The sequence below is a fragment of the Lepidothrix coronata genome, unplaced genomic scaffold (genome assembly GCF_001604755.1).
Source record: "Lepidothrix coronata isolate B3197 unplaced genomic scaffold, Lepidothrix_coronata-1.0 Scaffold130, whole genome shotgun sequence".
NCBI lineage: Eukaryota > Metazoa > Chordata > Aves > Passeriformes > Pipridae > Lepidothrix > Lepidothrix coronata.
The window spans coordinates 2,168,473-2,193,753 of record NW_016690310.1 but is presented as its reverse complement, the minus strand read 5'-3'; the positions used below and the strand labels follow the sequence as shown (position 1 = coordinate 2,193,753).

General features: G+C 39.9%; 1 protein-coding gene across 2 annotated transcripts in view; it reads right to left on the bottom strand.

The window, feature by feature from the left end:
* ANO5 (anoctamin 5) overlaps positions 1 to 25,281 on the bottom strand; it is a 55,117-nt gene that overhangs the window by 20,667 nt on the left and 9,169 nt on the right. The window contains exons 2-6 of one of the 2 annotated variants that reach the window (XM_017826794.1): positions 21,799 to 21,869; positions 15,194 to 15,241; positions 8,492 to 8,605; positions 1,561 to 1,629; positions 293 to 577 (exon numbers count right to left, since the gene is read on the bottom strand). In XM_017826794.1, coding sequence (XP_017682283.1) covers positions 293 to 577; positions 1,561 to 1,629; positions 8,492 to 8,605; positions 15,194 to 15,241; positions 21,799 to 21,869 — 587 coding nt within the window. The remainder of the gene's footprint in view (positions 1 to 292; positions 578 to 1,560; positions 1,630 to 8,491; positions 8,606 to 15,193; positions 15,242 to 21,798; positions 21,870 to 25,281) is intronic. The other variant, XM_017826796.1, reaches the window with a different exon arrangement.

The window sequence follows — 25,281 nt, the reverse complement described above, 5'->3', positions numbered from 1 at the left end:
CAATGGTCGTGCACTGTGTGTAATCTGCTGGAACAATATGCAAAAGCAGGAGGTATTTCTTCAGAAGGCCTTACCCCATGTAAAAATACTGAGGGCACAACTGTCTTACAGACACTCAGAAGATCCAACAAGTATCACACCAGATTTCGAAGAAAGACACACAGGCACCCAGGCTTCCCTGTATCTACCACGGACACCAGAGCTTCTATGCTCCCTCCCTCCTTGCAGGAACATTCTGATGGGGTTGTGTAAAACTGCACGTGAACGCGAGCAGCCAAACTGATGTACGTACTATTCTGTTCCTCATGGACGGGGAGAAGAAAGTGCTCTCGTCGTTGATGAGGTACAGCTCCTGCTTGTCCTTGCTGAACGGGGCCGTGAAATAATCCGGCTCAGGGTGCATCACCTTCTCGGGCAGCCTGAGTGGGAAAAGCATGCAATCCAGGGGGTTCTCCACCGTGGAGGGAATGTCATTTTCCCTGATGGGAACTTTGATGTTCAGCACCTCCGCGTACGTGATCAGAACCTCCCACGGCGCGTGGATCTTCACAAAAAAGATCTTGCCATCTTCGGATTCCTGCCCCGGGGAAGTTAAACCAGTTAAATCAGATGTCAGACCAAACTGTGTTTTATTGCAAGATTTACGGGAATAGATTTTATACACAATTTATTCACTTTTACATATTTCTGAAAGGTTTAAAAAAAAAAGAAAGGAGGAGGGAATAGGGGAACTTTTTGTACATATATATATTTAATTGAAAAGCTTATCTGAGTCGTTATCCATTCATAAAAACAATCTTTGCACTACTAAAAGCTCACAAAGGCTTTTCAAACTATATTAATCTCATACACTGAGGCCTGAAAATTGTCATTACACTGAATGCACTGGAAACACAAGGAATATTCTTACCATAAACCTCACCCAACAGTGTACTTTCAGTATTCCTCTGCATACACAGCAGAAAATGGCAATCAGAAGGTACTTTTGACATATCGCTCAATGAATCCCCTATCCATGGATGTTACAAAGTCTGAACTTCACCAAGAGTTGCTTTACCCCACCCAGCCTCTGGCACACTGCCTGCATCAGTCAAAATCCCATGTTCTCCAGTTGTTAAACCAAACAGTAACACTAATCAAACATCCTCAAGTTGTTTCACCCTTTCCTCATAATTACGACATCCATTGGGCATAACTAATCCATTCACCAACCTTCCAAACTTATTACTCATTGTTAGGCAGGATTAAATGTAGCTGTGAGCATACTTCCCATTTAAGTGGATTTAAATCAAATCACAGCTATTTTGGAACGACTTTCATTTTGTTATGAAATCAAAAGCCATCACTTCCTCTTGAATCACAATTATTCTGCTTCCGCAATTCTTATGAATGTATCTAGAAAAAGGACTCAAACATATTAATCTTGTTTCACCTAAGTAAATCACACTCCACTGAAATCCACAAGCATAATTGATAATTTTTCCCAAAGAAACAAAGTGGTTTATTAATTTGCAAGTCTACTTCTCTCGTCCTAATTTTTCCTTTTTTTTTTTTTTTTACCTTCTTGTCTTCTGTTTCTAGTTCCAAACCTGCCTTTTGCAGATTGCTCTCAAATTCTTTTCGTCTTTCCTAGAGAGAAACAAACATACTTTAGTAAGTGACAAAGTTAGCAACTAACTGATCCCTTACTGATGACTCACTGAGTTTCAACTTCTCTCAGCTGCCCTGATGACAACCCCTTAATGCTATGTGACCTTCTCAAAGCAATCAGACAAAAACCAGCTGATGCATACCAGGCCACTTCCGAGTGCAGGTCGGTGTTGTGGTGGCAACACATCGGGAATTGCAACAGGAAACCTACCGGGTAGGAAAAGGCATGTTCTGGTTAATCAGAGAAGGAATTGATGTCTTGTGTTCTGAGCACTTCTGACTCTTCAGGAGGCTGGTATGTGGGGTGTGGAACTGTTCAAGTTCAGCTACATTGCTAAGAGAATGTCAATCAAAACTAGATGGAAGGAAAAATCCTGGAAGCACGTGGAAGACCGATTGCTCACAGTCCCATCTATTTACCTGTTTTACAATTATGCCTGATAGAGATGTTCAAGTACTGATTACAGACAATTCAAACAGTACTTCACAAACATCACTGTAAAACTAGATAAGACCAACAAATCACCACGTGTGATCTTCCATGTGCTTAGCTTGCATAAAGTCAGCGTGGACTTCAGCAGAGTTAAACAAACCTGCCTGTGGCAGTGAGCGGTGGCTGCGTGACCTCTCTGAGCTTGAGATTCTTCTGGAACTCTTTATTTTGCCAAGCAATTCCTAGGTGGTGCCTTTAGGGAAGAACATTTTCTTCCCCTCCTTCTCTGTGTAATTTTTGCTCCTACTGGGAGATTGCATTCATTTCCTTTCAATTATATAAAATTGGCAGAAGAACTGTCAGAATAACCATAAAGTAAGGCAAATATCGAGACCCAGCCTCTTTAAAATGCACAAGATAGACCACAAATTTATTTTTGGCTAAAACCCGCAATGCTGCCTGATGTTTTTTCTATTGAAAGGTCTTAAATGACATTTTTCAAACACACTTAAAAATGCAAAACACCATAGTTGTCAGCCAATTTCCTTTCCTTGCATGTCTGTGAGCAGCAGTCTGCCCTTTTTGCATTTCAGTTTGCATAAACTACTCAGACAAATGAATACAGACTGAAGAATAGCTTTCACAGCCCTCAAATGTACCTTAAGACGTATTGATGTATTTTCTTGTGTTAGCAGCCTTTCATTTTTACTTGTCCCATCTGATTTTGAGAAATATTATTAGATATTAAACTAGACACTTGACTATAGGAGTTGCAAATATGCTAAGTCCTCAATTCCAGCACATGCTGGGGGCAAATGCAATTCCATGCACTATTTTTGAATAATCGATCCCACTAAACTTCTTGCATGCACCTGTATAAACATCAGAGAGCTTGGTCTGCTGACCTGATAATCAAATAGAGAACAATACAACTAAAAGGTGATTTAGGAGTGTATGTTGAAGTGTTATAGAAAATCTGACATCTAAGCCTAGTATCCAAAGCTATGTGCTAGTCTGGATTACATTTTCTCCAAACAAAGCACAGTGGTGTGTGTTCTTTCCCCAGCAAACACTGGAGGAGAGCCAAGTGAGTCAGTTCAGAGGCTCCTCTGCCACCAGACACCAGCCAGCTCCTCTCCAGCTGTGCAGCTCAGGAACAGACAGTGCCAAAGGGTCTGGCCCATCACTTATCTTCCTTATTTTTCCTTACTATACACTTAGTGTGACAAACTACAGTGGTCTAATAGAAATTATGCTCTTTTTAGCACTTTGCTCTCCTCCCATAAGCCCCCTTCTCTGAAACCCATGCCAGGTACTGAACTTTCCAGTCACTGGAAACAACCATTTTTAAAAGGAAATCAGTCTGCTGCTATTGCAAAAACAAAAAACCCAAAATCAACATACCCTTGGACCAGTGCTGGTTGGTTTTAATGTGTACTTAGAATTTTAAGCTTCCTGCCTCAAACCTCAAAAGCTGTACCTGGTGCATGTATTTCTGACTCCGCTAGAGATGCCACTCTGCAGTCACAGAGGGAAGCTCTGTAAGTCATCCCATTAGTGAAGACCAGCCAGAGTAGGCTAATGCCCCTCCTCACATCTTAAGTATAGTTCTTAAGCCTCTCCTAAGCATCTGTAAAGCACTGAAACCACATTTTCTGAGACCACCGTGGCCTAGGTAGGAGAGAGGTCAGTAGAGCATTGACCTCTCCAAACACTGCTGTGGATATCTCACATGGTGGGGGATAAGCACAGAGTAACTTTATCATCTAACACATGCTAGGCTGTAAGGAACCATCCTGATAAGATTAACAAAGCAAGATCCAAAGTTCAGCAGTACTAAAAAGCCCAATGCAGATGTCACACTGCATGATCAGTGGAAGAGAGACAACTACCATAAACCTGTCTGTGGTGGTACGGCCTGTCACAACAGTCAAGGATCAGGAGATTAAAGTAATTTTAAATTTACAACATAATACTCCTTAATCAAACTCCTCTTCCTTGCTTTTCCTCTTCCTTTAGGCAGGAAGCACCAAGCTCACCAAAGCCTTTTATGTATCAGGATTCTTGGGCTTATTCTAACTGCAGTCAGTAGGATACTGGGAAGTAAATATGGCCTTGGGAAACATTTACATGCTACTAGTAAGGTGTACAAGAACCCTGCTCTTAGCTGTATCCTAGAGAACACAGTATGGGATCAGTCTGATCTTGGTCAGGTTGCCCACACAGCTCCCTTGGAAGAAAGTTTCAGATGAGATGGAGCCTGTTTAGGAAAGGCCTCTTGTCATCTCATCCACCCAGAGCCATGAGAGTAGGAGGCCAACAGCACAGATAACTGGCCCTCCTGCAGCCTGCAGGGACTGCCCACATGGCTGGGAGGGTGCTCCGTGTGCCCACCAAAGTGAGGGCAAACCCTCTCTGTTGACCAGTGACAGGACTCGAGGGAATGGCATGAAGCTGTTTCAGGGGAGGTTTAGGTTGGGTATTAGGAAGTAAAAGTTCAAGCAGTATTTGGACAATGCTCTCAGACACATGGTGGGATTATTGGGCTGTCCCGTGCAGGGCCAGAAGTTGGACTTTGATCCTGATAGGTCCTTTCCAACTCAGCATATTTAATGATTCTGCGGTTCTATGAACTCCTGAACTCCAGTGCCCGATCACCCTCGGGGTGAAAAACCTTTAGTTCCTAATACCCAACCTAAACCTCCCCCGACTCAGCTTCATGCCATTTCAACTCAGCTTCATGCCATTTCCTCAAGCCCTATCACAGGTCACAAGAGTGAAGAGATCAGATCAGTATCTGCCCCTCCTCTTCCCCTCATGAGCAAGCTGTAGACTGCAAAGAGGTCTCCCCTCAGTCTCCTCTTCTCCAGGCTGAACGGAACAAGTCCCTCAGCCCCTCCTGATACGTCTTCCCCTCCAGGCCCTTCACCCTTGTGGCCTCCTTTGGACACTCTCTAATAGCTTCATGTCTTTTTTATATTGTGGTGCCCAAAACTGCACACAATATTCCAGGTGAGGCCACCCCAGTGCAGAGCAGAGCGGGACAATCCCCTCCCTCGCCTGGCTGGCAATGCTTTGTCTGACAAACCCCAGGACACAGCTGATCCTCCTGGCTGCCAGGGCACTGCTGACTCATTGGACTTGATGATCCTCAGGATATTCTATGATTCCTTCTGCAAGTACCAGCCAAGCTGCTGTAAAGCAGCAGGGAGAAGTGCCTAGCTTGGATGGAGCCCAGCTTTCAGCTGTGCCTGCAGAGCTGGACATGCAGCTTCTCCCAGCCAGCAGCCTAACAGGGCTGACAGCACCAGCAACAAGCATCTGATACTTGCTGGCCCTGGCTCCCTAACTCTGGGCTATGTGGTGCCTCCAAGAAAGCAAAAGTTTCTGTTTGAGATGATGAAAACCGGAAAAGGGTTCGATAAAATGTCTTTCTGTATCTCCGTGCACCACTGGGGACAGGGGCACTTTGCTTCCAGTCAACACAGGAGCAAGTTACTTTGCACAGAAATCCCTGAGTCCTAATGCTCTGGAGTTCTTGTGAAGAAATATACTTAGGCACAATAAAGATCATGTCCTGGTTATTAATAATTTGTTAGATATTTTATAAATTCTATTTATTTTTTTGATGGTCACATACATCTCATATGTGAGTAAAATATTTCCACTTACGTGCTGGAGATTTTAAGGAAAAATATAAAAGTATTGTCTCACAAAAATATAATCCTAATTTTTGTTTAGAGGAGTTTGTGGTTTGGATTTAGAAGGCAAGTTCAAAAGAGTGTTGAAGATGGAATGTGTCTAGGAACATCAAAGAAGTTAATGCAGGAAACTAAGGGAGAAGATGAACAGACCATCTCTTACATCTGTATTAGGGCTATGTTGAAATACACAAAGAAGTTATTCATCCCATTCTTAGAAATGCAGAATAAAGCTGTTTCCTTGAGACAAGGAAACAAAACCCTTTGTCACAACTGTTATTCTCTTTGTATGAACATTCCTATTCTTAGCTGTTCCATTTCGCCGTATCACTGTGCCACAGCAAAAGAAATTCACATTTCTGTGATGACTGTACAATATCAAGTACAGTATATGTCAGATGAATTCCAGATGCTGCAGTGCACCAATCTTGCTCCCACAGAGACAACAGTAATTGTATGCTAAGAAGTCTGCACCAATTTACAGGCATACTAATTGCATAAAGGTCTATGCTGAACACAAATATAGGGCAAATGCAGATTCGCCAGGAACTGTGTAAAAACATTGATATCTCCATGCCTGCTTGTCCAGTGACTGCAGAGCTAATCTACAGGGCCACTGACCAAACCTCTTCCTCCATGGGGCCACAAACTCTTTTCCAATTAACAGACATACACAAGAATTAAACCTCACAAAACTTAACAGGGATGTTTTGGCCTTTTGCAAGACAGAGATGTTTCTTCCTAGCAAGTGCATTTTTACCTCAGAGAGGAAACACAGCATTAGCTACAAACTCTTGGGCTCCTCCTCACATGGATCCTTCAGTCAATAATGACACTCATGTTCATGGCCTCTGGTCTGGCAAAGATTCCTGCTACCCCCTAATGATCCATAAAGCAATGAGGAGGAAACTGCTGCACACAATATGAACAAGGGACTGAACATCTGGCTTATTTTCCTTCCCACTTGAAACATTACCTAAATAGTCTCAATTTCTTTCCTCATCTTAAATAATTTGAGTATGACTAATGGAAAAGTATATTTTAAGAGCTGCTTTGACAAATTCTTTTTTCTCTCTACACTGATTGGCCTCCTCTTCCTCCTTTTTTAAATGCATTTTGCTTTATAGGAGAAGAAGGAATGCAACTAGGATTACAGCCTGACAGAGGGTTTGAGTTTGAAACAGTTTTTTATGTCTGTATATAAACCTATGGTACCACAGCTATAAAATAACCCTGGTCTCCCAAGAAAATCTCTGAAATTGTGGCTAGCTGAGCAGAGCTGACTGAGGGTGCTTCACCTGGGAAAAGCGTCAAACAGAGACGATGATAGAAATTCCCGGACTTTTTAAGGTAACGAGTAAGATGAGGGGCTGTGCTCTACACTGGATCATATCTGGATGCAAGTTCAGGCAGCATAAATCCTTAATGAAAACAGTATTTCCTTCATAAAGGAATGAAAGCAATAGGCCATTTTTTTAACAGCTCAATCTTGCAGTTTTTGTTCAAAGGAAATCAGGATTTTTAATTATGAAAGAAATATGAAAAGATATAGATGAAAACTGTCCTTTACTTCACAGACCTTTAGTTTTGATCATGATTTTGTCATAAGCATTGGTATAATTAGTTTTTTTCAGATACCCTTATCTTTCAGAATAATATGATTGCATAAGAATGAAGTTTTTTGGTGTCTCTCTCTTTTCAATTTTTTTAAATCATGAATAAACTTTGGAGTTACATATCAGAGAGACCAGTTGGTAAATGTAACCTCTCCTGACTCGGAAAGAAGGCAGGAAATACAGAGGAAAAAAACCCCTTAGAATCCCTCTCTTTTTTTTTTTTTTTAAATATTGTGCTTTATGTGAAGTTTGTTGTTTGTCTTGACTGCATCTCATAGTATAGTTTTTTTTTTATATAGCTTGAATTTACATGTTTAGCCAAGTTAGGCCACAAGTGTCAGTGTGAGCATGGAACAAATAGATGTCATTCAGGCAACTGAAAGCTGGGAAGTTCAGGGATAGTCACTGGCATTTTAGAAAAAGCTTGTACTTTGTGCTCTGTTACATAAGAGAGCTCTTATCAAAGCCACTTTAAATATTCTTCTAGAACAATGAATACACATATGTAGAGAGTAAGTCAAACATAGGGAAAAGCTCAAAGAGGACATGCTGTGTTTGTGCTACTCAGAGTATATATTACAAAAAGAGTCTCAAAGGTATTAAAGGAAAATTGCATTGATTCTTGGATCTAAGAATCTATTTCTGCTCTAACTGCAGTCAGTGAATGGAAAAAAATAGTTATTGTTAAATCTTGTTTGAATGATGCTTTGCTTATATAGAAGAAACCTGCATTTAAAAGTATTTGAAGACAAAACTATTTACAGATATTTCTCCAAAGTCTCAGCTAGACTGTCAATGAAGAAGCAAAATAATTTGGGTTACTTTGCTCAACTATATTATATATTGCCCAGCCTAAACAATGGAGAGTGATCAATTCAATAAACACAGTCCCAAAAATCTAATAAAATTGGGTCCTGGCACACAACAGTAAATTACACAGAAATTTCTCTACATGGAATGGATTTTCACATAGCTATAAAATTTTTAGCTAAGCCCTATTCCAGTTGAATGTAGTGATCTGAAAGAATTAGTAACTGATATTCAGGTTATTGGAGATAAAAATTAAGAGAATTTCAAAAAGACAAACTTACCAATTTTTTTTCCAATTCCTTACTAAAATCATCCACATAAGAGAGAACAAAATCGATTCTCCTGACACCATCCCTGAAGAAAATAGAATCTTTGCTTTCATGTCTTTTATCAATCTGTAGAAGATAAAGGCATATGAATAAAAAAACAAGTATTGCTGTTTCTCTAAAATACAACAGAAGACAAAGAAGTTTCCCCACATTGTCACAACTCTTCAGTTTCTTCATAGTTGAAGACATACTTGGGCAAGATTTAACAGGGCTATATCCAGTTAAAATAATTTCAAAATTAACTGCATATGTCCACAAGCACTACATGTAAATAACTGGTGCAGGAAGAATAAATACATGTTAGTGTAGCAATACTTGTGAATACTTGAAGCAGGTGGCAAAATGTAAATTCCATGCATTTTCCTCTACATAACAAGACTCACTAAATCAACCACCACAGAGACATATGTCCCAGCAATGACTACATATAAAAATGGCACACAAACAACACAGGAATGACATTTCAAAACTGAGTATTTACTTTCACGGGGAAAAAAAAATACATCTAATAAAAGGTATCAATGCAACTGGGTAATTAGTATTCCAATTGATCTGTTAAAGGTCATATTTTAATTTATCAGCGGGCCAGAGTGTCACAGTAACAACATTTATCTTTTTCATCAATTAGGCCACAGTAATTAATGTTAGGCAAATAAAAGACTACAACCCCACTCTGCTAAGGAAGTTAATTCATTTAGGTAATATTATTTGCAATATTAGGTAACATTATTTGTTATCATATCAATATTCAGCTTTACCAAATTGTGTACAAGACATACAGCAAAGTGCTCTCCAGAAGCTAAACGCTGAGGAATTCCAGAGAGGAAATCTGGCCTCTCTGCTGAGGAAGGCTGGTGTTTTTAAACCACACCCATCAACAAAAGTATATTTTTATGGGGCTGAATTGGGTTTTCATTTTATTAGAGTAGGAACAAAACAGAATAATTCAGAGGGCTATGTCTCTGTTATCTCCGTCTCACATCATGCAAGGATACATGTGAAAAAGTTCCCTGAGAAAGCACAGGATATTTATTTATAACTGTGAACCTTTTTCCCAGTTAACAAAAGGCATCACACAGTGAAGCATGTTATTACTGCAGCCATCCAAGCCACTTGCAATACCATTCATCACTGGTTTACCCTGAGACGTCGTTTCAGGAACAGATTGTATCTCCTTCCACTCTGCTGGAATAACCAACAAGTAGTTAGCAGGCCCACTGCTTCCCTCCAAGGACCTAACCACCTGCTTGGAGCACACACACCCCAACTACAGTGAGCAAGAAATCCGTGCCCCTTAAAGCTGGGAAAAGTCCCCAACCATCAGAACAAGCACCCACAAATAATATGACTATCATGTCCTTTCTATTAAAGGCGAAGCTGTGCTGGAATCCATTCTGACAGCAAGTATATGTTTTAAAAGAATGACTCCTACAGTGCTAGTTGCCATCATTTGGATACTTAAGCAGATTTAGAAAAGAACATTAAGAAAGTGGGTCTGAGTGTAGTGCAAGGGTAATACAACAGGCACACGTTTCTGTTACACTCGTAACAGGCTGGACCCGCTGGGACACAAAAACACAAACGGTAACCATGTAATTCCAGAGCTGACAAAATTACAAGCAATAATATCCACATAGTCCAGGACACATGTTTATCTTCAGGTAGGCTGAAATGAAATACAAATAATTGAAAATTCCTATTGTTCCACGGTGTTGTACAACTTTATGCACCTCCATTAGACACACTGGTAACTGCTGGAACCAGACAGCAGCCTACCTGGAGCATCCACGCACTACAGAGAATTCCTGTGTTCCCTATCCTAGCCTTTGGGGAGCTCAAGACACTGTGCTGCAAAAGGTAAAAGAAATTATTTCCTGAAAATGCTGCCATCCTTTCTTTGCCTTCCCTCTTCAGCAATTTTGAGAGGGTTTTCTGAGGTTTTTCTTCTTGAGAAATATTTACAGCAGATTAATTGAAGTAGACTACTTTGTATGACTGAAATCTGCTACCTCAGAAAATACTTTTGCTTTCAAATGCAGTACATAATCTTGCATGATTAAGAGGCTCAGGAAAACCATGGAATCCAACAGATGAAAAGAAAAAGCATTTTTCTATCCTATTTTGAACTTACAGGTTTGGGTTTTTCTTTGTAAATGTAACCGTGACTACGTGCAAACTGCAACAGTTTAGATGTTGATTTAATCAAGTTAACATAGTGCACAGAACCACACTCACATCTGTAGAGAATCAACAGTAATGTAATTATTCAGCCTTACAGTAAGGGAACCCCAAAGTGCATTCTAACAACTTACAGTGCTGGGGAATTGCCCTAAAAAAGGCCACCCCAACCACTGGCTTACACTGTGTAAGCCACAGAATCATATACACAAAGAAGAAATAAATCAATACACAATATTTACTTCAAAAAATGCTCCTGCCAAAGGAGTATCCCAAATTGTCTGGGTTGCACAGCTATAATTAGATTATTCAATACAATTGAAGTAATACTTTATCTTTAGTGCCATCAACGTTCGCTCATTTTTTAAGATGCGTCAGAATCCTCAGTCATTAAAGGCCTGACTATCAATTTAAGAAGATGCAGTAGTCATTGCTGGATCTGCTTTGAGAAGGGGAATACTTATCACTTCCCTCTCCTTCTGTACATAGGATTATTTATCACGGATAGTGACAGGCCTGCTTATTAAACACATAAATTATTCCTTTCCATTTTGCTGCATTTGGATTTCACAAGGAGAACAAGATCAGTCTTGCATACTTATGCAGGTTTGTGCATACATGTGCACCTACAGGTTTAATATATATAAAAAGTTCGTAATTTGCATTGGTGCTATCAGTGAATCACTAAACATTACGGATTACTAGCAGCTCTTTCCAGAACTGTATTCAAATTAATTATCCTGGACAACCTGCAGTTATTAAATGAAGCTACACCTCATCACAGTAGATGCTTTATAATGTGCTTCTTCTGCAATACAAGTACCAAATTAAAACTTCCCAACACAGCACAGAAAGTGAGCTGAAGCTTTCAAATAATTAAATTATACCCAGTGAGGAATTACAGAAGAGATGGAGCCCCAGGCCATACAGTGAAGACTCCAGAAGTAACAGCCACAAGTCGCAACAAGAGAAATTTCTACTGGATGTGAGGGTGTGGTGGAGTGGGAATGGGTACAAAAGGTTACCCAGAGGGACTGCATAATCTCCATCCCCAAAAACCACATAGCCTGATCAAGCTAGGCCAGGACTGCACAACCTGACCCAAGTTTGAAGCCAGCCTTGCCTTGGGTAGGAGGCTGGCCAAGGAGACCCCCAGAGTCCAATTCAAGTTCACTGCAGGAGTCTATGAAATGGTGTTACTGCAAACATTCAGCATTTACCAACGCTTTCAAAAAGCTGAATAAATCCATCGGCTGCAAAGCAAGTTTACAAAAACCACCTGTTCAAATACTGCCCTCCTGTAGTAACTTTCCAGTCTCAATAGTCTAATTATCTAAGAACTAAGTGACCTCACAAGTTGCAGACAGATGTGCTAATTGAATGCTCTAATGATCTATCGCAAAGAGAGAAATTTTCTTTTCACATGGCTACAGAAGTGCAAACTTACAGGATTCATACAGAATTATATTAATATTTCCAATTACCCCATATTCGATAACTTTTGTCTAGACACCCAGCAGAGGTTGGGGCATTGGACCATGTCCAACCAACCAACCTTCCAAGTACCTACACTTGCAATCCTCACCTCAGACACGATCTAAAGCCCTGCAGTAGGAAACCCTGACTCAAAGAGGACAGGAGACAGGACAGACCAAGTTGTCAGTACGGAAACAAGCACAGCTCAAGATGAAGTAAGGCTGTAAGAGCCCATGGCCCTCTCTGCCCAGACTGGTTTGGGTACAGTGTGTAAATGCTGGCTGGTGGTCCCACACTCCATCCAGAACCACACAGACTCTCCAGCACTGCTGAACGCTCACTGAGGAGCCCTTGGCTGCCTCGCTCTGCAGGGACCTCAGAGACACTTCTGCAGGGCCAAGGCAAACAGTCAGACACGGTGAGCTGGAGAGGGGAAACCCAGCTGCTGGAAGTGGCACCAACCACTAACACTGGCACAGAAAGTGCTTCAGAGAAATGACTTTGGTTTGAAGCTGAGGGACGGGGACTGCGGTAAATGTCCCTGTGGCCCAACAGCCTCAGGCAGTGTGGGCAGCTCCCTCTCAGTGGTTTAAGGGAATCACAGTACCCAAAAAGCAAATATGTTTTGCAGGTTATACCTGAATGATTTAATCTCATGTTTTTACAGGACGCTGAGGGATTTCTGTTTCTGGTCATGCACCTAACAGGAATTTTAGGTCCTTACAGGTCACTTAGCACAGCTCACTCCTTATAGGCACGGAGCTTCCTCCAAATACACCCTGCTGCTAAATATCCCAGGCCTCTCCATGCCCATGCTTCAAAGACAGGGGAACGTCTCTTAAAGCAATACTTTTCAGATTGTTACTCAGTCAGAAGAGTGTAAGTTCCTTAAGGGCCTACATTCAGAAACACCCATCCCAAATTCAATGGCCTGGACTTCAAGGTTTCCCAAGAGTCCAAACCCACGGACATGGGACTGCACGTTCAGACCTCAGCACTGTTCCCCTTCTGCTTTTTGCATCTTGCACCTTTTTTGTGAGAAGGTGGTTTAGAGCAGCACTTACAGTAACAAAGCAGTAACCAACACTAATCTGGGGTGGAGGAAACCATTAGCTTCATTAGAGTTACAGCACAGGGAAGCACCTCTGGCTATGAGGTTACATTAATAACATGGAATGGTTGTTTGTATGATCCCCATCAGCACATCAAAGAGTTATACTGTCATAGTCCTATATTTCCAGGCAAAAAACCTGCCTGAAATTACAAAATGAAATTGGTTTGTAACATTTGCTTGCTTACAAGATAGTCTACAAACCAAATATTTATTTTATTGACTGCATATCTTTGATAATCACACAGGTATGTTAGATCTAAAATGGACAGGGTAAAAAAACCAAAAGAACTGCATTAAAAAGTAATCAGGTAATTTATAAATTTCCACTGCAGAAAAACTTTCAGAATAGAGAAATGGACAAAACCATAAGTGTTTAAAAGCTGAACCAAAATACAAGAGAAGCTTCCATAACTGAAGGGGTAGGAAACATTCATTCAATGGCTTAAAAACAAAGTTAACACCTTCACTCAGATCCCCAGTTTGCAAGGAATATTTATATATTCCTCCTGTTCACTGAATTAAACACACAGTTACAGGAAAAACATGCGGATCTAAGTGCTGCTGTGTCAAATACAACTTTATAAATATAAATATATATATTTATCTATATTTATATATATATAAATAAGTTTAGACATAATTTTATAAACACACATATATATATAATATAAACGTATTTCCAAAAGCAAAAAGTTCCTGTGAATGCATTTCCAGAACGTATGCAAATATACAGGCACTCTCATGAAAATCAAAAAGGCAAATTTCTGGTTTATGCACCATAAACTCAGTTCCCATTTTACCAGAGAACCCCTTTCCATGAAGTTCTCTTCATTATTCTTCCTTGGAGGAATCCATGCAACTGAAGAGTTACTCATTTTAAAGAAGTGTATTAACAACACTCTTAACACCACACATCCCAGTTTCCAGTTAGACTTCATGCAGGTTACAAGGTTGCATAAAAAAACATAATCTTTCCCATCCAAAGAAACACAAAAATCCCATGTATTTCTTGCAAGCTGCTTTTTTCACTCTCACTTGTGTTTCATTTCTGAACCACATTAAAATCTGAAAGCTTGAGAACATGCACTTCAAAGCCGTTTAAGACACCAAGATATTTGCACTGAAATTTAAACGCACATAAAAAGCCTCTCTGGATAAACAAGAACAGAACAAAGAAAAATAAAAAGTATGCTAAGAGAGCGTAGGTGTTAATGGAAGACACCAGAGCCCAATGTAAGCGAGCAGACAGGTTTAATACACCTCAGCATGTACTTCTTCAGTTATCTTAAGTGAATTTTTGTACTTTTTCTCCATAAAACAATAATTATTATTTTAAGTTTTCTGATATATTTGAGAATTTATACAGTTATCTTTTCTGTGAATTTCAGTAAGTGGCTACTTTGAGCCTTTCCTTATTATTTGCTACAATGAAAAAAAAAGAGGCAACATGTTTCAAATTACATCAGTGTTTGTTTCTTGCTCTTTAAAACTTTTTAAAGTATCATGCTGACTCACACAGCCCTCAGGCTATCATGGTAACAAGGGATCCCACATTTGTTAATAACACCAGAGTCAGAATGTACCCTATAGCCCATCAAACCAAAACAATGATAAAAAAAGCAAACTTTCCAGTTTTCTCCACCAATCTTAACTTTCCAATTTTGTCTATTATCTTTTTTATTTGCTTGAATTTTTTTTTAAATCATCACCAGGAAAAAAAAATGCAAACACCACATTCATAATTTATAAGCTAGAAAAGATTCTTTTTTGGAAGGATGGCATCCTTGAAACTGGAAAATTTTCTGGTGAGGGATGTTTTGGCATACTGTAATAGAAGACGCCACACAAATTCATGCAAGGAAGCATGAATATTGCTTACTGCTTACCACTTGATGTTCAGGGATGAGTAAAGTAGTCTCAGTGCTGCTTAGGCCCTGCCAGTGGCATCACGGGAAAAACATAATGTTGTTAGCGATGATGCAAAGGATGCTTTAAAAATAAAAGGCTAATTCAGAAGAAACAGCGAAGTTTCTGGCTTAAGTTGATAAAAGCTCTTCTGAGTAGATGGATTTTCAGTCTAGATAGTCAAAGTTTAAAGCAATCTCCCTCAGGCAAGCTTGGTCTCTAGCCTACGCCACCAACTTTTACATGGCCCCTATAAATTTTAAGTATTAACAATTACCATTTTTGGTAAGACCCATACAGTATTCCTCAGCATTTCCCTTAGAAAAAAAATAAAGTCTAAACAAGTTTGCAGGGATTACCGTTTACAAGCTGATGAAGGACAACTTTTAACAGTACTCTAATTTATTTTGATACCAAAGACAGAAAGTGTACATAGCATAGACGGCTGTGCTTGCATTCAGAACAGTGCAATGCCCCTTAAATGGCTATTTCTTGAAATACAAACTGAAATTATACAACGTGCACTGAACAGAAACAAATGCAAGGAAAGAAATCCTCAATCTCCCAGTGTAGACAAGGTAAATTGGTACCAGTAGTTGCAGTTGTTATTCTTAATGAGACTAGTGAGGGCATTCCAGCTTCCAGTTCTGATCCACAGCCAGTGAGGCTCTACCCTGATTTTAATTGTACAAGACCTGGTGCTATTTTCCTGTATGTGGGCCTGGGGGCTGCTGCAACATCCTCAGGCCAGACTACACAGAGGTGACAGGAACACCAAGAACAGAGAGCTCTGCAGAGCACAGCCATCCTACAACATAGCCATCCCCACTGTGGGATTGCAGCAGCGATGGATTTTGAGATCAGACTTTGCCATTGGAAAGAACAATGGTTTGCAATACCTCAGCTGTTCTGCGATATCTAATTCTGATAGCCAATAACATCACACTTTTCTTTTGTTTTGCTTCTGTACACAAACCACAGACAGGTTTAAACAGTGCAACTGAACAGTGCAAGGGCATTATGAAAATATAACAGTTCTCTATGGAATTCAATTAACTTTCAGTAGAAGCAGAATACTAACAGCATTTCGTTATTGGACCATCATTTATTGCTTTAGAATTGTAATATTTCAAAAGGTTTATTACCCTAAAACCAATTTTCATAAAGTACTGTTTATTATTTTTTAAATTAGAAAACAATATTTTTCACTTTTATTACCATTTTTCTTGAGAGAAACCACTGAATTTCATTCCTGTAATTTTGTGAAACAAACGTGTTGGTTTTGTCCTATTGACACGTCAAGTAATACATAAACACATTTTTTCATTCTTTTTATGATGTTATCTCTGGGTATTTGCTTATCTAAGTAAGACAAAAACGTCCCTTTCAGAACACAGTCAAATAAACACAGAAAGATCGATCCGGATTTTGGCAAGGAATCCACATGAGAACCAGTGCAAATATAAATAGCTGCACTATGCTCTTCCTGTGAGATACTCTGACCTGGGTTTAGAACTCTAATCCTCATGTCACTGATGCTACAGGAAAAACCTGCTCTGTTAGTAGAGAACGAAGGGCTGAGACGATTAAGCAGAGAGTTTTTCTCCAGTTATACACTGCAAGTACCTGCCATGTAAAGTACTGTACAAACTGAACCTCCATGAAAGCACAGCCTTGCTGTCAGTGCTGCCCCACAGCTCCTGATCTCTCCACTGCACACTGCCCTCCCCATCCATGCTGGGATTCTTCCATCTACTTTCATCCAGCCTCTCCATCCCACACATTCCTCCATGGCTGGATGGAAGTCCAGGTTTTAGCCACCCACTGGTGCTCACTGCCCACAGAGACAGAATTTTAATACATTTAGTGAAACACTCAGCTGTGAGGTGAAGATGCACAGTTGGCAGAGGCCTCTGTACATTCCTCTGCATTCTGTGAAATGCTTTCCTGTTAATCTAGGGAACCTACCCTACTCTCAGGACAACTGTCTGCAATTAATTAGCAATTAATTAGCTCGGGTCATTGGGGTTAACTATTGTAAAACTGGTGCTCCAACCCTCTCCTGCACATTTTAAGTACTCTTGTAGAAACGCACCACTTTTCCATTGTAGGCCAAAATCCATGTACAGCACAAAGGGGGTCCAATCTTGGTAACACATGACCCCCAAAACAGGACCCAACTCAAACAGTCCAACTCTGTTGAGAGGAAAACCAAGAAGGTTGGCAGTGGTGGCAGCAGTGGTGGGTTGGTCCTTCTTATTCTGGAATCCACTCTCATAAGCCTTTAATGTACTCTGGCTCTCCCCAAAATAGCCCTCAGATTGTGTTTTTGTTAGACTTGGAAGAAGTATTTTTGTGCTTCCATTTAGACTTTGAATCCAATTTGGTCTGCCTTCACAATACTGATAATTGTATTATATTTTTCTCTCTACTTGAAAATCCACCTTGTCTGAATTGAAAAATTAACAAGCATAAAAAGTAATGTATATTATGATGGTGTTTCTTCAGGAAAAAAAACCCAAACAATTAATTTGGAACACCTGCAGCTCTGAAAAAAATAATAATCTATGCGTCATACCCCTAATTTTGGTAAAATGCATTGCTTTAATAAATTTGATGGAGTTCTGTCAATTTACTTCTTACCTGGTTTAAATAAAGACAACTTGTTCTCAGATTTTCTCATGATCAAGTTCCATTATGGAAAATCCCAATTAACAATGAGTTAGTGAGCATTTTACTGGTGTGGAATTAACAGAAAAGTGAAAATTTCATGTATAACCATGCAAAAATAATTTTTAACTCCTCAGGGCTAGATTAGGGCACAATCCTGCAGCCTTCCTCAGAGTAGTGCAGTCACCTGCATACCAAGGGGTGCGCATGCATACCAAGTAAACATTTTAAAATACTTTGTACTTCTTAATTGGAACAGCAGAGGACAAATAGTCCTCTGTGTACACATCTTACAGATGCTGATGTACTAAAACCCAGGGATTCAATTTTGGACAAAATCTGTACTAATTTTACATTTATCCCTTCTGAATGGCCTGAACTTTTACTATTAGGGAATTTCATACAAATTCAAATTTTTAACCTTTCTTCCAGTCTTGAATTAATTGAGTAACCTTCTTTCCTCCTAAGTACAGGAACTCTATTTTGTCAGTGGGTTTCGTCCTCATTTACTCTGTAACTTGAACAACTAATTACAACCCCTGAACAGACTCACCACCACATACTTTTCTAGCACTCTCTCTGCGTAAAGCACAGAGGAAAAATGAATTCTCAGGTTTCACTGCATTCATTTTCCAATTTGCTTGAAAGGACTTTCAGAGGCATTTATGTATTTCTTGGAACAGGAACTCCATAAAGACTGATTCGGGTAGATTCTATGTAGAGATTCACTCAGGGCAGTTGCCCATCCCTAACAGAAGCAGCTGTCTGTGTATTAGTGATTTAACAAGGACATAATTGGAAGCAGTTCCCATTGCAGCACTTATTTGAAAATATCCTCATATCCTTTTTTTCCCCCTTCTCCCATCTCCTGTTTGCTGATAACGTCTCCTCGCTTCCCTGCATGACATCTAGAGATGATTTACTCTATAAGGGTTGGAATATGAAAAGCTGCAGAACTCCAAGTGATCTTATTTTTATTTTGTTCTTGTGGGAGATTAAATAATAAGAAAAATACAGAGGCTGAAGAAGAAGATTAAAAAAAAAAACAAAACAAAAAAAACCCCAGGGTGAAATAGGCAAAATCACAAAGGACCAAACGCACCACAGATTGGAGACTCAAATGTTCTTTGAGTCCTGGACTTCATCCAACTTTTGTATATATGTTGGCAGGCTTCACTACAGACTGTTTTTCACCTTTGCCTTTGTTTTACTTGCATCACCCCTTATGTCCAAATCACATATTCCTTTACAGATTACAAAAGAAAGAAAGAAAGAAAGAAAGAAAGAAAGAAAGAAAGAAAGAAAGAAACAATCACTGAATTATGGACAGGTAATGTTTCCTGCTCTCCATATTAAATCTAGATTTATTTTTTCCCTCCTCTAATCAATGGTAAGGCCTCAGCTTTTCTCTGAATAGAATTTCTCTGCACAGAATTTCTGCTGAGCAGAAACATATTGTTACTGTACGTTATGTTTTTTCTCTTCCAAAAGACAGCCCGAGCCTAATGAAGTTGTGACCTGCGTGTAAGTTCATTTAACTCTTTCCAATGTTTTATTTAATTCCGTTCCTGTTTCAAAATTACTTGCCTTCAATTGGTTTAAGACTTCCAAATGTTCATATTTTTCAACTGCAGAAACATTGTTAAGTGACAAGAAAATTACCAACCTACCACAGGAGTAAAATCATTAAATAGAGAAATGTGCTACTTGTCGAGACAAGAACAAAGCATATTGACCCCAGCTCAGAAGGGCTTGGTGAAAAGAGGAGAAACCACAGCTTGTCTTTCATGCTGGGATAGAAGACCCTGCTCAATTCCTACAGGAATGCATCAAGGATGTCAAAGGCAGCCTAGCAAAGAACTCAGGGAAAAGAAATTCTTCCAGTTTATACAGAAGACACCTGAAGTTGTGACAACACATGAAGACAAAAGATTAACATTTTATGAAAAAAATCCCATAAATATTAGGGGCTATCTTACTACTGGAATGAATTCATAGAAAAACTAAGTACAGACCTAACCTGAATATCTAGGACATTATTAATCAAGAACTAAGCCTGTCATGAGTGATAAGAGTGTGAAACCGGGCACGAAGATTAAGAATAACTCTCTAGCTTTATGTCTGGCTAATGCACAGAAAGCAAAAATCAGATAAAAGACAATGTATTACGGGACATGGTGTAGGATAAGGCAAAGCACAGAAAAGTAGTAATTTTAATGTAAGCAAATATCAGATGACCAGCTGATCTGCAGAAACAAACTATCTAAAGTCAACAAGTCCTCTCAGAGGGAGCAAGGAAAACAACAAAACAAAAAACCCAAGTTATCAAGTCAACTCAGACTGATATTGCTAATATGAAAATATTTTGAGATACTTAAGAACAAATTAAGAGGAAAAATACTTATGTAAGGAAACACAAGAAGAAACAAGCGACAAGGCTGCATAAAGTTATCAAGGAGAGATTTTTGAGAGGATAACCAGATATATTTTTCCCAGACAAGAGTGTGCTGAAGATCAGAGTGTCCTTTCTCATCCCATAATGAATCTTTCACCCTTCAAAAAAGGTTCAAATCCCATGTCTCTACATATATGACATATGCATTGCACTCCTTCTCCCATGTTCCCTGTCTTTTCATACATCCTAAGGCATGAAGTGAATTCTTTCAAGCTTTGGTGAAATAGGTCATCTCCATCCACTCAGAGACTCACAAGTAACTCAGAATCAGCTTATCATGGTATGATGATTCATACACTATAATTGGAGATCATGTCTGCCCATTGCTCATTGAACTATTTGATATAGCTGTTCACTGAAAATTTTCCTGGTGAAAAAGATGATTACAACTCATACAACAGATTCAGAAAGTGGCAGGGTGAACATACGAACAAGTTTTAAGATGGAACTGGTACATTTATAAAAACATTTGGATGATATGGTTGCATGCTCTAGGAAGATAAAGAACTGTGTAATTTAGGAAGCTCTTCTGAGTTCTGTCTTCATGTGATCATCTCCAGAATTGACCCTCAGAGGTAGGTGAGGACATGTTTTACTTTTAAGAAGTTCAGCAGAACAGTTGCAGTTTTTCAACACTCAACAGACATCACTTCTGATGAGTGCTCATTGCCAGTGTAAGACTCTACTTCGACAGAACAGTTGCTTCTTTTCCTATCTGAAACTCTTCCTATCTTCCTCTAAGCCTATACCAACAATAAAGAAATCAGACTATAGGAATGAAAATAAATAAAATACCGATTTCAAGAACGTGTATTTTCAATATTCTTTTTGTTTCTTAACTGAATACTAACCACACACTGCTACCACACGACATTGTGTACTGCACATATTAAGCAATGAAGTGCTGTGAAAAGACAAATAGCTGATGATGCTTTTCATATTGCACGTGTTGCAAGGAAGAGGTATTTTAGTAACTCAAACCGTCATTTGCTTTCTCGCGCGTCTTGCAGCGCTGTCACAACATTCCTAGAGCAGCAGAACACTCACATGCCTCCATCTCCCCAGCAGGCCAGCCATGGAATACCCAGCTTAAAACAAAGCATTTTCTTTGTGCAGAAACATTATGTTTTTCCAGTTGTCCAAACACTTAATGATTGTGTGATTCTAATTTCAAGACTAATACTGGAAACACCATTAAGTTCATACTGTTTTCTACCCCTACTGTTTTGTAGCACTGACATTGTTAAGTCTCTTACAAGACTCAGTGAGTATCAGTGTTACATCCACAGTTTTGCTCTTTCAAAACAACACAGGAAGGAAATGTTTACATGGATGAAAAGGAGGTAGAAGACAATCCAAAAGAAATATTAGTTTTAAAACTAACTGTGCAATTCACAGCAACCACTCTTCTTTCTTCCCACCAGCAGTACATTAGCTAACACCATCCATACTGTACCTTACCTCAGAGCTGCTTGGGATTTCTGATCCTGCAGTTGAAATGGTTTCACTTAAGGGTCCATTGCATTCTTCCCCTAAGGAACATTGAAAGAGAGATTCACATCAATACATTCCTTATTTTAAAATATTACTGTCTCTGAAAATGACATGGACCTTGAAGGCATTGAACTATGAACAAGGAAAAGGTGGAAAATAATCCTCAGTCAATCTCCAAGAACAGTTATTTAAAGGGGAAAAAACGCTGCAAGACAATACACTCAGTCTGTCCTACCTTGGTGTAACTCTGCACTCACAGAAACATATTTTTAACTGTGACAAGCAAAAATCTGTTGCCATCATGTATCCTTCTTGTTTCAAATACCTGCTAGGTTGCTGTATAAGAGGGTCTCACACCCAGAGCTTTGCTGCCTCTGTTATGAAAAGTCAATTACCCACGGGATTGCTTGCTAGACACTGAATTAGGGTGTGGTTTTTTGCTAAGGGGTTAATGATGCATAACCTCAAGATTACAGATGCCCACCTAATGGAGACATGACAACAGATCAAGAATAGTAATATGAACCTAACTAAGCTTCTTGCTGTTTAAAAAACAAAAACAACCCCAAAACAAGAACAACAACCCAAACCAAAAGAAACTACCTTCATTTTAACAGCAGTGAACTCCAACGTGACTTTCCCACAAATACAGTCACTTCACCAAGGACACTGTTACTTAAATGTTAATGTTAGGGAGGAAAACCATATTCAGTACCTTCAGAACCCTAAACCAGACATCAGCTGGTTTTGTGCTTCTGAACTTACTCTGTCATTGGTTTCCTCTGGGGAACAACTCTGAGCCATCAGCTATAGGCTCCTGCTCCAAGAAGTTTTGGTAAACAACCATCTCTCCGGTGATTAGACTGACACATCAGTCTCCTAAATCAGGCATCTCAATAACTTCCACCACCAATGGAAAAGGATAAGCTGTTTTGAAAACAGCTCATCAAAATCTAGAGCAGGCATCTAATAATGGTGTCTCTTTCTTTCAAAAATGAGAATTCATCCTACTCCTCTCTCCATCAAGGAGGTATTGCTGAGTACAGCTTAGACTGGACAGACTGACTAACTGGTCCATCTTAGACTGGACCACTGTCAAGACAACTACAATTAGATTATTCCTACCAGAAACCCAACTTTTTTTTCTTTTTTTTTAACCTGCAAATATTTGATGCCAAAATTGTATCCAGGCAGGATATAAACTGGTTCTTTGAAAATAAATAATAAGCTACTTAAGTAGAGCTTGGGAGTATTTTGTTTCTTACCATTTTTTTCTTTCTCTAAGTTCACTTACAGAAAATGGTCTCTAATTTATAAGCTTACATACAATATAATGAGAAACTGGGCAATGGTACATAATGGTATGTAAAATATAATGAATAAGTTTCTGAATGCCACGACATTTAAAGCTGTTGCATGCTATTCTGCTAAGGCAAACTACACCTGCAAAATCTGTACTAATAGCTACAATCTGAACACTTGGGTTTTATTTGTGCACTTGTAGAAAAGTGTCTCTGTGTGCTGATATGTGTGTGGAGACAAGTGTTAAGTCACCTCTAAAGAGTTAGTCTGAAAGTAAACAATGTGGGATCATTCTTTCTACCCAAATATATCCCAAATGCTACAGGGACTATGCTGTAAGACAGAACATCAAACACAGAAAAGCTCTGCAGCACAGAACTGAACTCAGTTCACCTCCCAACACAGCAAAAACGTCCAACATATGCAGGAGAAACAAATGTGACATTTTGTCACACAACCCTCCAGTCCCAGGCCACAAGCAGCCTGGGCACCTCGTCCCTGCAGCAGGAACATTCAATTTGCTGATGCTGCCGAGGGGACTTGAACTGATTCCACGGCCTATAACAGCCTTTGTATTTTTTTCTGGATTTTATCCTTTCTGTAGTTGTGAAAGTCTGACCTCAGGAAGAATTATAATTCAGAGTTCCACTTTTTAAATGCTTTCCCAATACTGTGGTTGATTACTTAGGCAACTTGTGCAAGGAAATTCTCTCTGACCCTGTATTAGAGAGGGGTCCGAGACATACTGAAACTTGAAACCATCATCATCATGGCCGGGCTTCGTGAACGAAGATTTGGGAAGGCTCTATCCACATTTGTTACAGGCATGCTGGTGGCTTATGAGGCCAATACGTGACAGACAAATCCGATTGCAAAAGGCACAGTAGAAAGATTCCTTAGATGGTGTATTCTGCAATACACGGTTCTTTCTGCGTTGCCTTTTCTCCTCGAGAGTGATCCTGCGTGTGTTCTCGAAGGAGACAGCTGCGTTATAGATGGTGTGTCTCCAGGCCTCCCGATTTGAGGCCAGAGTAGACCAGTTATGGTGATCAATATGGCCAAGGCTGAGATGTTGTTTCAGGGAGTCCTTGTATCTTTTCTTGAAACCATGACACCGTTAAAAGCTTAACAAAACCCAATATTTATTACCAGGAGGTGGCCAACAAAACAAACAAACCCAAAAGGGAGGAAGGAGGAGAGAAATAAGCCCCCAGCATGACACCCTCCCTCCCCCAGCTACCCAGCTGTTGCTCATGAAGTTATCCTACCGACCTAGCAGGCCTGTAATTACCCATAGCAGAAGCTGCATCCTTGGAGAGTCGGTAAGTTCACAATCTGGCAGGCGTCCCCGCCAAAAGGCAAAGTTGTCCTTGGTGTGAAGTTAACTCGCCCCAAGAAAGCACTATCTGCTTTTTATACAATTAACTGAGTGGCCACAGCCTCCCAGGTGTGGCCAGCACCGCCCAGCCCGAGGCCCTCAGTCCCACCCCCCGTTATGTCAGTGCACCTCTTCTGTGCACGTGAGAACTTGGGAAATCCCCTCACACACACGCAGAATGTTTTGGGGGTCTTTCTTAATTGAGTCTGGGGCCAAGCCTTCCTCATCCTCCTCCTCAATCTCTCCTTCAAGCGACCTTGGAGGACAACTGGCCAATCACAGAATACCAATTAAAGCAGTTTATACAAGAAGCTCTCTTCAAGGACAACTTTCCCATTTATCAGTGCTTCTTTTCCCATAACTTGGCAAGGAAAGAGCAAAGCTTTCACAGGTGGCAGGGCCAAACACAGACCAAAAGTATCAGCATAAATTCACCCTGGTACAAACCCACGTGAATAAACCTGAATAACCCTAGAGCAGCACAAAAGAAGGTAAAAAGAAAATGCAAAACATACATTAACTGAGAAGTACAACATATATAATATGTTCGCTCCTTGAAAAATACATGAACAGATTCCTGAACAAGAGCAGCACAAGCAATGTATGTCCAAGTCATGTAGGAAGGTGTAAAGGAGCCACATCCCAGAACCACAACAAGCACCAGGAACAACGGAAATGCCCAGTTAGTTCTTAACCAGGAGAGCTGCCCACCGATAGCCAACAATTGACTTGCAAATCACACTGCAAAAGGCCTGGCCCATAGGGGATAT